This window comes from Platichthys flesus, chromosome 18 (assembly GCF_949316205.1).
Source record: "Platichthys flesus chromosome 18, fPlaFle2.1, whole genome shotgun sequence".
Classification (NCBI taxonomy): domain Eukaryota; kingdom Metazoa; phylum Chordata; class Actinopteri; order Pleuronectiformes; family Pleuronectidae; genus Platichthys; species Platichthys flesus.
In genome coordinates, this window is record NC_084962.1 from 12,008,324 (window position 1) to 12,020,126 (window position 11,803).

Consider the following 11,803-nt stretch of genomic DNA (forward strand, 5'->3'; position numbering starts at 1 on the left):
CATGGGCTGTCCCTATAGTTAACATGTTCATCATTTTGCACGCGGTTTTTGAGAGAGTATACATCTAAAAGTAAAAAGACAATTTATGACAAATAAATCTAAATCTATGTATATCGACCCTGCCGTTGTGCCCATGTTCAAGGCAGTATCTGCCTCCTGTGACCTCAGCTTTGTGGCAACCCTCCTTTTGTTGTTGGTGAACACATTCTACGTTGTTGTTAAATGTAGTTGTGCATCTTTAATAACGGCTGTATGTTAGTAACTATTTCAACAAGCGTCTCCCTCTGTCAGTGGGAACCTAATGTGGCGGCTCAGTTTCCGGGGACAGTATTTACAAACGGACCGCACGGTGCGAGGAACCCTTCAGCGACAAAGCCATATTTTAACCTTAAAATTCTGTTTATCATTCTGGCGTCTTTACTGTAGTTAAATTTTTTTTAATCATTGTTACCCGTAGACGCCCTTTAGCGACTTAAAGTAACGCGTTACTATTTGCCGCAGTAATGGCGACGTAGTAGTCTTTCCTCTGATAGCTGACCTTTATTTTGAAAAACAGACAGCTCGCAGGTTTGTATCTGTAACTTATTCAGAGCTGACTTGTAAATATCAACCGGAATTCAATCTTATTTGCGTTGCATTGACTGTGTCGTGATGACAACACGACGTACTGGACTCTGTTGTGGTGTTGCGTTTGCTGCCTTCGCTGAATGTAACGTCAGGCACATTTTTGTGATGGTAACCCTGTGTTGTGTCTACAGACCATGAGACTCACAGCTGCTCGTCTGTCCAAAGTGCTGCAGCTCACCCTGGCGGTCATCAAACCGGACGCGGTGGCTCACCCGCTGGTGTCGGAGGTCAGTACAGACACAACAGCTTCACACTGTTATTGAAGGCCTCTGCTGTCATGTAAGTCAGAGAGAGACTGGTCAATGCTGCCTGATGGACGTTAGGATATTTCATAATTACAGGGATAGTTCAGTCCGAAAATGTAGTTATTCATTATCGACACAATAACTTCACCCCCCCCCCAAAAAAAACGTATTTATATTATTATTATTAAATACGTTTTGTTATAATTATGTATTTGATGCTATTAAAAACGGGGTGAAAAGTCATCGATGGGTGAGACTGACTCATGATTGGTCACGTGCAAAAATACCCATTTCCCTTTCTATTTTTGATGAAGAAATGCCCTTTCTTACTGTGTGATTCAAACTGTATTTATATATTAATAAATAGGTTGTTTACTCAATTCCAGCCTGACTCAGAAAATATAAATATGTCTCTATCTCTCTCAGGCTCTTCACCAGAGAATCCTGGACAACAACTTTGTTATTGTTCGACACAAAGACCTCGTATGGAGGACACAGGACTCTGAGAGATTCTACGCTGAACATTCAGGTGTGTGTACGCAGCTCATGTCAGTTACTCTGTTGTTCTTGTCTTGCTTCAATCCTTCAAGTTATTCTATATGACTACATGAGTCAGTGGCTGTTGTTAGTAGATTTATGTTGGTTAAAACGATTGATGCGTCATGCTTCTGTAGCCACACTAAGAAAGAATAAAAAACAGCCTCCTGTCTTTTTTTTTTTTGTGAAGAGTTTAACTGAACCCTTTTGTGCTTCAGGGCGATTCTTCTATCAAAGACTCGTTGAATTCATGGCAAGGTGAGCCCCACTTCACACTGTAAATGTGCAAATTGCAAGTCATGGCTTTGGATAAATGTGGTTTTCTGTCTCATGTATTGGAAATGGAATGATAAGGACATTTTCATACCTAGTAACCCACTGAGCTGGCACAGAAAAGGCTCGCCTCAGACGACAGGGCACCTATTTCATGCTCAGCAAGTCGCCAATTAATTATTTTCTGAAACTTCACCACAGGAGTTTCAATTGTCAGCCGAGTGCCATGTTAATCACAACACCCCCGGAGCAATTACCTGCAAATTGGCGTGTAGCCAGCTCATAATTGCTCCACATGCATTGAACACTGCAAGAGGTGCTTTTTAGTCACATCGTCACATTCCTTCTCATCACAGCAGGGAATCGGTACCACACCAACTTTCTCTGGGTGTTCGGAGTGTTCCGGGAATATAACAAGCATCTTAAGCCTGTCAGCTCCTGTTGCCATGGTTTCCCTAATGTCAATGTTAATGTCAATTTGATTTATATAGCACATTTAAAAACTACTTGGTTGCCCAAAGTAGTTTACAGGTGTAATGGAACATCCAAAGGACAGTAAAAACGTCATACATTATAGTGCAAGTAATACAAGTCAAATGAATAGAAAGTGATTTGTGACCTCGTATTAAAAGAGCTGTGTGTAGGAATCTGGAGGAATCTTATCGCAGAAATTCAATATTATATTAATATTTCTGTTTTAATTTATATAAACACATGAGGAAAGTTCTGCCATGTTTCTTTATAAAGCTTGACGACATGGCTGTCCTAGAAAGTGAAACCAAAACATCTTCATCGCCCCCTGGTGGCTGGCTGTAGTAAAGTTCATGAACTCCACCCCTTCCATGTTAGCAGATGTTCTTCCAAAAGGTGGTTTCTGTCATTTTGTGGTTGTACTTATCAAACTGTATCTTCAATGGTTTTATTTCTGTCAATAGTTTAGTTTCAATTACCTAACTGATGCTATAATGAAAGAGGTGAAATGTCGGGGGGGGTTAATCACCAGGAGCTCGATATCGCAGCTTCACTCCACAATCACTGCAGCTCAAACTCCAGATGACGTCACCAGCACATGATGGCTGCAGCTGTATACGAAAATGTTTGGGCTTCAATCTATAACCTCACTTGCTAAATGCTTCTAAAGTCTACACTCTGGTCCTTTAAAGCCTAGAAAGCATCCCAGCTCTTTGTGTGGAGCAGCTTCACAGAGCATTATGTGCACTGACGGGAAACATTCAAATATGACTCTGAATTGAAAACGGTTGTGTTTTTTGGGTCACAGTGGTCCGATGCGCGCGTACATTCTAGCCAGAGAGGACGGAATACGCCACTGGAGAGAACTGATGGGACCCACCAAAGTGTTCCGAGCCAGATACACCTCCCCCGCCACCATCAGGGCCCAGTTCGGACTCACAGACACACGGAACACGGCCCACGGCTCAGGTAGGAAACAGATCGTGGATTTAAATGGATCAGTCCTTAGTCGTTCATTTGGGGCTAAATACAGTAGGTTAACACCCCCTGCGATATCTCATGGGCTATCACATCACACAGTGCAGCTTCATCAGGTTGAACATTATTTGAACAGATTAGTTTAACAGTGTAATTAAACTCTCAGGACACAAACAGTGGTAGCTTTACAATATTCTTTCAACAATTTGCATTATGAAATATAGTGAGCTATGAATTGTTTCTACAGTAGTGCATTATACAATTGGTCTCGATATTTGCCTAAAGTTAATAAATTATCTACTCAGTTATTCATGACACATTTTATTCAGTAGCAAGTTCTCGATGGTCTGATTATTCAACAATACACCCAGTTTGGCTTCTTAAAGCCAATTTTCAACTTTTTCTTTTTACTGGACTATTGATTTAGAACGTTCTACAAATCCTGATTGTTTTTGTTATGATCGTTTCTCCAGATTCTGTTGAATCAGCACGAAGAGAAATCAGTTTCTTCTTCCCGGACTTCTGTGTGGACGAGTGGATGGAGAAAGAGGAGCCGTCGTTCAGATCTGGACAGTTACACTTCGATCATCAAAAACAGATCCACACACTTTCAGCACAAAGCTGACCCCAGATCTGCTGGTTATCAACACACCGGTCAAAGGACTCAAAGATAAAGACGAGCTGCTGGTCCACCTGATGCCACATGCTCTATGTCATACTGTGAGAAAGCTTGTTTATTGTTTATGTCACTTCCTCCGAGTGCCAAAACTGTCCCAAGCATGAGTTTTTAAAGACTGATTTTCTTTCCACGCCGTGTGTAGTAATTTAAAAATAAAGTCTGTCAATGTTTTATTAGACTGATTGTCATTAGAAAACATAATTGACTCTGTTGTACAAATCAACACAATGTAGTGAGACAGCTTTTACATCATAGTAGTCACAACCTCCTGTTCAAGCTTCACTGTAAACATTGCAGCCGTCAAAAGTTCCGTTACCTGAGCCACACAGACTGTAGCACCGCAGCAGCTACATTTCAGTTTCAAATAACGGCAACTATACAGTATTTATGCCATGTGAAGATTCACTTAAAATAACACTGCAAGGACATATTTACACATATCTATTCTTAAACGCATCTTACATTTTAAAATTCAAGTTGGTTTGTGAATTTTGAATTTGCCAAATGATTTTCAAAACGGGTCACCTGCTGTGATACAATGTGAATTCTTCATTTACTTTTGGTCTGATGTCATATATAACCTGCAAACTTTTAATTTTCTTATAACAAACTACAGATTTGTATGTTTTACATGTGTTCAAAGTGTCAAAATACGGCGAAACATTTTGGCAACAGGCTCCATAGAAATACATTTCATGATGTTATTTACAAAATGGCCCAAGTGATTTAAGAAAATGAGAAAAATATTCCGTTATCCCGAGTCTCACACGTCCCTCTTGTGCTTCATCACACTCTTTCAGTTTGTTCATTTCACTTATTTGTCACTTTTTCTTTGGCTTCATCCTCTCAAGTGTTTTGTGCGGCCACCTGTTTCAGACTCTCCACAGGTTTCATCACCTCGTAGGTGGTGAGTGACTTCTTCACCTTCCCGTTCTTGTCCACCTGATGGATGCTCTGCGTCACCGTGATGGTCACCTGCTTTGTGGACATCCGGTTGTCCTGCCATTTTGTCTGTGGATGGTGGCGAATGAAAGATGGGACATGGTAAATGGTAATACACTGGGTTAGCCAGAATTTTTAAGACAATGTGGGAATTTGAGCTATGTATTGTTTTCTTGTTCATATAATTGTTGGAAAATGCAAATTAAATTTCCCCACAGGTCACAGTGATTTTAAGATGTCTTGTTTTGTCTGGCCAAGAATCCATTGAATATCATCTATGACCCCAAAATTCTAATGTCTAACATCAGAGACGCTGGACAATAAAAATGTTTGCTACTTATGCTTAAAATACAAACAACGCAATTATCAAATTGTGCAAATAGTTACATCTTATCATCTGTAAATAAACTAATCTGTCATTTGATAAATAGTTTCTGTTCTAAATGGGACATGAGCATTATAGGTTTTACACCTTTTATCGACAAGTGGGACTCCCAGATCTCATTCTGTTTAATAATTGAATGACTATAAAAGATAAATACCAGCCGGAAACTAATAAGCGACATTTACAAACATCCAGCGAGAGACTCACGATTTCCTCAGTGTGCAGAACGCTCCGCCGCTGCACCGTGGTGCCAGACGAAGGCAGCACCTCCTCTTTGGGCAGCGATGGCAGGATGGCAGGAGGGCTGCTGGGTTTCACATCGTTCAGACTGACCTCCGACTCGGTGGAGCAGACCTTCAGGTACGCCTGAGCAGGAGGAGGGAGGCTGTCGTCAAATAAATCTGGAACTGCAGCAAAACAAAAACGTAAGATTTTTTTCCCTGGAACAACCAGAACCACAGGACTACTGTTGATACCGACTAATACGCCTTCAACTTGTTCACCAAACGTGTAGTTTCAGTCCCAAAACACACACCTGCTGTCTTTGCGAACCTGGTTTGTGATCACTACCAAAAGTGGAGCATATGTTAAGATTGTGTAGTGGATTCTCAAATAACACATGGGTTCAAGGTTATAGGTGTGATAGTTCAGATGCTTTAAAATAAGAAGAATTTAAATCAAAAGTAGAGGCAAACAAATCAGTGATTTCCAGACAGCATCCTAATCAACCACAGTTGGATTTCAATGAAGCTAAATCGGGTTTTGAGCAAAACAAACATGCAGGAGGCAGAGGAATAACAAAGGATTATCTAGGAATAATGGTATATTACACAAGTTATTATAGTAGAGGTGGATTAAAGAATCAGAAAGTAGAGAAGAGGAGGCTGCTTACTATAAAAACAAAAATGATATTGACAAAAGAAAAGAGAGCAACTCCAGAGATTATTGATATGGTGCAATCTGAAATGTGAAGTGAGTCCTTTGGGTGTTGAAACCCTGTTTGTGGACAAAAAGTTAATAATAAAACTGGATTGCGTTCTTTTCCGGGATCTAGAGAGTGAAGAAATCAGGGGCTCAAACAAACAGTTTTTCTTACGACCTCTGGAACAGTAAACAGAACTAGAGCTTTGATTCATTACTGCATTCTTCTTTTAAAATAATAGGAAAAATAGGAAAAAGGTGCATTACAATCCTGGCAATATAACAATTATCACAACTTTTGATTGATACGATGCAGAATTATTAGTAGTAGTTAATGTTAGTCAGCATATACAAAGCTTATAGGGGTCTAACTGCTGTCACTGAACCAATTGAATACAGTGTGATTAATTCAACCATCCATTATCTATACTGCTTTTCCTTTAGGGGGTCTTGGGGGGACTACTCACACTCACATTCCCACCTAGGGTCGATTTAGAGTCTCCAGTTAACATGACACCAATCTGCATGTGTCTGGACGGAGGGAGAACGTGCAAACCCCGGCTAAACTCTGATACTGGACTTCTAACCGCTGTACCACTGTGCCAACACGGGCAATTATGGAAAACACAACAACAACAACATCCCTCTGAAGTGTATTTGATGTGCACACAGCTGTGGCGTACTGGATGTTGGCATTCCTCACACTGTCATCACGAAACACCAACAGAGCAAAGTCTGCATCGCTGCGTAGCCGCTTCTGTGCCACATCTAACAGATGCTCATGTCAGGCACCATATTGCGGCGCCACTCTTTGATGCAGTCCTGGTGGTTACAAGGTGCCGATTAATCTGGCCAATTCCGGATCTGTTTTATCCCCTCGGAGCAACGCTGTGCTTTATTTGTCCTCACAATCACATCAAGGCTCCCCTGCCTGGATTCAATCACGGCTCCATCGGTTGCCAAGAGAGCCAAGGCCTGTTTGAGCACACTGGCTTCTGATGTAACCCATTATTCCTCCATTTACCGTCTCATCTCCCCCTGGCTTCAAAGACGAGTGCAGACGCAGCTCAGGGACGACAAATTAATGGGCACAAAGGAAAACGACAGACAGATCCCTGTTTATCTGAGGAGATAAAAATGTGTCCTGGGAGGAGGTTTTACACATCGTCTCGTCATATTTAATCCTCAGCTAGGGAACGAGGGTCAACACAAACCTTTATTATTAATTTATCTTTTGCATTGTGGTTTCCTTTTGTCATGCATAACCTATCACATGCTGTCATCGCTAATCCAATAGGATCAACTCAAAGCCTGAACTCTCCGAGATACATTCAAACAGTCCCACTGATCAGAAACCTCATTATGCAGCAATTAAAAATGACGAACGTGCATTTGGTGCAAAGATGTATAAATACACGCAGCCAAGCACACAACTGAAGAACACTAGCATGCTTATGACATAGAATATAGAATGAAATAGGAATTGCAAATACGCTGTAATCTGCCTAGGGAATCTAATGGAGTCTTAATTTATACAACCATGAGTGTTTTGTTAATCAGTTCAGCAGCTAGATTCCTGCCTGTGCCTGTTAGGAGATCACTGTTCATTCATCCATCCACTCAGCTCCTAATTCGCTCTTCTCACCCGGGCTGATTGTTTTCTCAGAAGCAAAGCCGGCCTCGGAGTTCTCCGAGGGGATGCTCTGGATGGACGACAGGGGGATGTCGGTGTCGGTGCTGGTCAGCCACGTGGACTCCGTCTCTTTGGTCCAGCTCTCCAGGTAGCGAGGCTCCAGAGCGTCCGTCCTGCTGCCGCCGCAGCCCATCGCTCTCCCGCGGGGCTCCGTCACTTCACGGCTGGACTTCTCTTCAGAGCAGAAGAGAGAGAGAGAGAGAGAGATTTACACGAGATTTTACTTCAAACAGAGAAAGACAGAAGCAGTGTCTTTCCTCTTGGGAGAAAAGGAATAGTTCTACACGTATGTAGTGGGCAGAGATAAGTCCTTTTTATCAGAATCGACTAACATGGGCCACATCACTAACAATAATAAACGCCAAATGGCCATTCTTGTTTGCGCTGAGATAGCAACATGAACTCAAAATGATAAGTAAGTAAGTAAAGACTTAAAAGAATAAACAATATAAACAAGTAAATAAAACAAATTAGCAAACAAAACAGGAGCATAACAGTACAGGCAGATAAAAGAAAACTACCCTTTATTTTCGGGTTTATACCACTTTCCCCAAAGTTCCAGGCGAGAGTGGTGGGAAAAATCTCAATTGTAACAGGAAGAAACCTCGAGCAGTATTGGGCTTGAGAGGCAGAGCACCATGCAGGTGTATAGGGCTAATAATAATAATGAATATGCATTAAATGACAGATAATACTAGGGCAAGTAAGGGCTAGAGATGTCATACATAAATTTGACATTCAATCTTCTAAGCAATAGCGCAATTGTTCATTGAATGAAGCTATTTCCAGACTCTCTGGTGTGAGGATTTACTGCTTTTCTTATGTGTCTTATGTGATAATAACTGTTGGTTGTAAAAAAAAAAAAAGGAATCTGTGATTGACGCGTTCTAATCCAACAAATCACGAAAATAATCAATAGATTTATTTACAGAAAATATTGATTATTAGCAGTTTAACAGTGAACAGTATTTATCGTTTTAATTTGGACTTTTGATCAGATATCATCTCACAGGACATCAATATGAACAATACTCACAGCACAGCACACAGCTGTGGGACCCCGTGCCCTCATGTGATGCAGGATTATCGTCTCCAAGTTACGTCTGTTCTTCCAGGAGTTGGGCTGAGTGGTCCCCTCGAAGTTAACTCACATTTACATGTCCACTTCTGAAGGCAGCTTCCTGTGAGTGTCAGTCAGGCCTAGGAATCCATATAACACAGGAGGCCGCTGCAGATCATGATCACATAGAGTCACCTGTTAGAAAAGAAGAGAGGGAGACAGAGAGAGAGAGAGAGAGGAGGTGAAGAAAATGCATCTTTTATTGTGGCTTTATCGACATTTTGCATTATCATTTCCCGTCAGAGTCCAACATAAAATATTAAAAGTCTTGTTCAGGTTTGCTCCACAAATACATGATGTCATCTTATCACTGTGGATACTGAAACAGCTGACAGGTTGTTATTCATTGTATGCACAGTATTTTGTATACATGATCAGATTTCTAAATGCAATAATGCATATTCAATGATGAATAACATAATCTATACTATCTATCTATATGTATGTGTGTATATATGTATGTAAACACACACTGTATATACATATGCATCTAGGTATATAGACGGATATACATACATACAGTATATATGTATCCATCCACCCGTGTATATATGTATGTGTATATGCAACTACTGTATGACACATATTTATGCGCATATATGTATTTTTTATATGTATAGATATATACACATACATATATGTTATATATGTTATCTGTCTGAGACCTACTACAATTGGACAGCAGAGGAAATCAACACACCTCGTAAAACCACTATAATGCATGGATCTGATAATACACAAATCAACGAAATTAATAAATGAAGAAAAAAAGTATCTCTCTATCTATCTCTCTATCTCTCTATCTCTCTATCTATCTATCTATCTATCTATCTATCTATCTCCATAATAAGTGCTATTATAATTGGATAGCAGAGGACATCAGCACACCTTGGATCTCATAATATAGATGAAAGAAATTAATGAATGAGGAAATAAATGATGTTTCGATCTATGGACATGAGACCTATAATTGGACAGCAGAGGAAATCAATGCACCCTCGTAGAATCACATGACTCGGACCTATAACCACTGCGCTCTGTGGATGATTGGGTCTTTGTTAAATCAGCTTTAGTTGCTGATGAGGTCTGTATTCCACCGACGAGCTTCCTATCGATCATTGCACCGGATTTGATTGTCTCTCCCAGGACTATTCAGGGAACGATCATCAGCTGTGGGAACAGAATGTGGCGTAAATCCTCCGCCAGTGCGTGCCAGCATCATGTTTACTGAGGGCCGTGAGGAAAGCCCCCACTGACACGGAGAAACACACAAACACTGACCACATGAGGATGGATGGACGCAAGAAGCCACGTACTAACCGACGCAGTTCAACACGCGGCTCGATGCGCACAGAGGAAGACGGATGCTTACTGAGGATTATGAGGATGATGATGGAGAGTCGCTGCTGGCTCGTCTCTCCCCGGCGCACCTCCGTGTCCTCCTGCCAGACCCAGCAGTATCATGTTTGTTAATACCGACGATCCTCCTCCTCCTCTTCCTCCTCCTCCGGTGGATTACTCACCGAGCGTCCGTCCGCCTCCTCCACAAACACAGAGAGGTGCGGAGAGGGCAGGAGGAGAGGAGAGGAGACAAGAGGAGGAGAGGAGGCTGGTTCATGAGGGAGCAGGAGAGAGAAAAGGAATCTGGTTCATGAGGGAGCAGAGGAACCTCTCAGCCTCTTGTCATGAAGAAGATTTCTGTCTCTGAACTCCAGTAACATCCCAGTTATCACAGCTGTTGCTAGGGAAAACTCAAAATAAGACAGTACCCTGCTGCTCTGTGCTCACAGGTCTTCTGCTCCTTATCCACTAGACTGCTATTTGACTCACTTTTTAGAAGTTTCCTGGTAATAATAATTAAAATATATATAAACAATTAAATAATAATCAGTGATAATAATGATAAATATATATACATAGACTACACAGTGTACTGTAGGCTGTAGATGCATATATACCTGTATGCATATGTGAATATAAACATTTGTATATGTGTATATCTCTTTTTTCTATTTGTAGTATGCATGTAGACAAAAACAAACGATAATGAATACATATTATTCACAGTAAAACGTCTTATTTTGGTCTATATCATATATTATAAACTGGAATAGCAAAGTCACCTTCTGACCACATGCCCTGAAAACCCTAATGAGATGTTCCCTACTCTGCCCACAAGGGGCCAGTCACAGCCCAGCCCTGTCCTTCAGCAACCAGGCTGCTGCTGGTTCCCTCACTCTGAACCACAGGGTTAATGTCTACCAAGTCTCAGCTCAAATAAAAATCATTTAAATCGCCTGCTCATTTAATCCACAGTGCAGCCATCCGGTTTATTGTCTGAGCTCTCAGTCACACAGACCACTGCTGCCAGAGCTGGAAACACGTGTTAATCCAGGCAGAGTATATGTCAGGAGTGTTGTGTCCAAGACCAACAGACCCATGACCGACGACAAATGCTCAAGCGCTGACCAAACAAAAAGAGAATTTAAATGAAACTGTCTGTTTAAAGAAAACAAGGGGAGAGAATGTGGAAAAAAAGCTGGGACAATGGGGTGACTGTTGAGTCAAGGGATCATTGTTATATGAACCTAATATCTAAAACTGAAACCTAAAGATAACTTTAAAGGAATATTCCTCCTGATATCCATCCGGTTGTGAAACCTCTCAGAAAAGTGCACATTCATCACAGAAACACAGCAACTTTGAACGAGAGATCATGTAAAGTGAGGTGCCATGCGTCAGCTGGCAATAAAATACATTACAGACAAACAGATGGATCTCCACCTGATCAATCCACTAATGGGTACGCACACCCTTTGTGTCTGTCAGTTAGTGATGACCCCCCCCCCCACACACACACACACACACACAAGGAGCTCACATAATATACACAGCTACTAATGAGGTCTTTAAAATTGCACAGAATTATGTT

At 41.2% G+C, this 11,803-nt stretch overlaps 2 protein-coding genes across 2 annotated transcripts; one reads left to right on the forward strand and one right to left on the reverse strand.

Annotated features, from left to right (window-relative positions):
- The first annotated feature begins 333 nt into the window (after positions 1 to 333).
- On the forward strand, positions 334 to 3,988 carry nme6 (NME/NM23 nucleoside diphosphate kinase 6). Its single transcript, XM_062411715.1, has 6 exons — positions 334 to 567; positions 759 to 854; positions 1,299 to 1,401; positions 1,628 to 1,667; positions 2,962 to 3,122; positions 3,605 to 3,988. The coding sequence occupies exons 2-6, from the start codon at positions 762 to 764 to the stop codon at positions 3,754 to 3,756; spliced, it is 549 nt and encodes a 182-aa protein (XP_062267699.1). The 5' UTR covers positions 334 to 567; positions 759 to 761; the 3' UTR covers positions 3,757 to 3,988.
- On the reverse strand, positions 3,968 to 7,884 carry baalcb (BAALC binder of MAP3K1 and KLF4 b). Its single transcript, XM_062411716.1, has 3 exons — positions 7,704 to 7,884; positions 5,345 to 5,544; positions 3,968 to 4,821 (listed from the first exon to the last, which is right to left on the reverse strand). Exons 1-3 carry the CDS (start codon positions 7,882 to 7,884, stop codon positions 4,657 to 4,659), a joined length of 546 nt encoding a protein of 181 aa, XP_062267700.1. The 3' UTR covers positions 3,968 to 4,656.
- Positions 7,885 to 11,803: the final 3,919 nt, after the last annotated feature.

Excerpts from the sequence above, each read along its gene's own strand:
- nme6 (XM_062411715.1), top strand. The coding sequence starts at position 762 with ATGAGACTCACAGCTGCTCGTCTGTCCAAAGTGCTGCAGCTCACCCTG. Across the intron at positions 1,402-1,627 it reads ATTCTACGCTGAACATTCAG|GGCGATTCTTCTATCAAAGA; the intron begins GTGTGTGTACGC and ends TTTGTGCTTCAG. Across the intron at positions 1,668-2,961 it reads CTCGTTGAATTCATGGCAAG|TGGTCCGATGCGCGCGTACA; the intron begins GTGAGCCCCACT and ends TTTGGGTCACAG.
- baalcb (XM_062411716.1), bottom strand. The coding sequence starts at position 7,884 with ATGGGCTGCGGCGGCAGCAGGACGGACGCTCTGGAGCCTCGCTACCTG. Across the intron at positions 5,545-7,703 it reads TGAGAAAACAATCAGCCCGG|TTCCAGATTTATTTGACGAC; the intron begins GTGAGAAGAGCG and ends GTTTTGCTGCAG. Across the intron at positions 4,822-5,344 it reads TTCTGCACACTGAGGAAATC|ACAAAATGGCAGGACAACCG; the intron begins GTGAGTCTCTCG and ends CACCATCCACAG.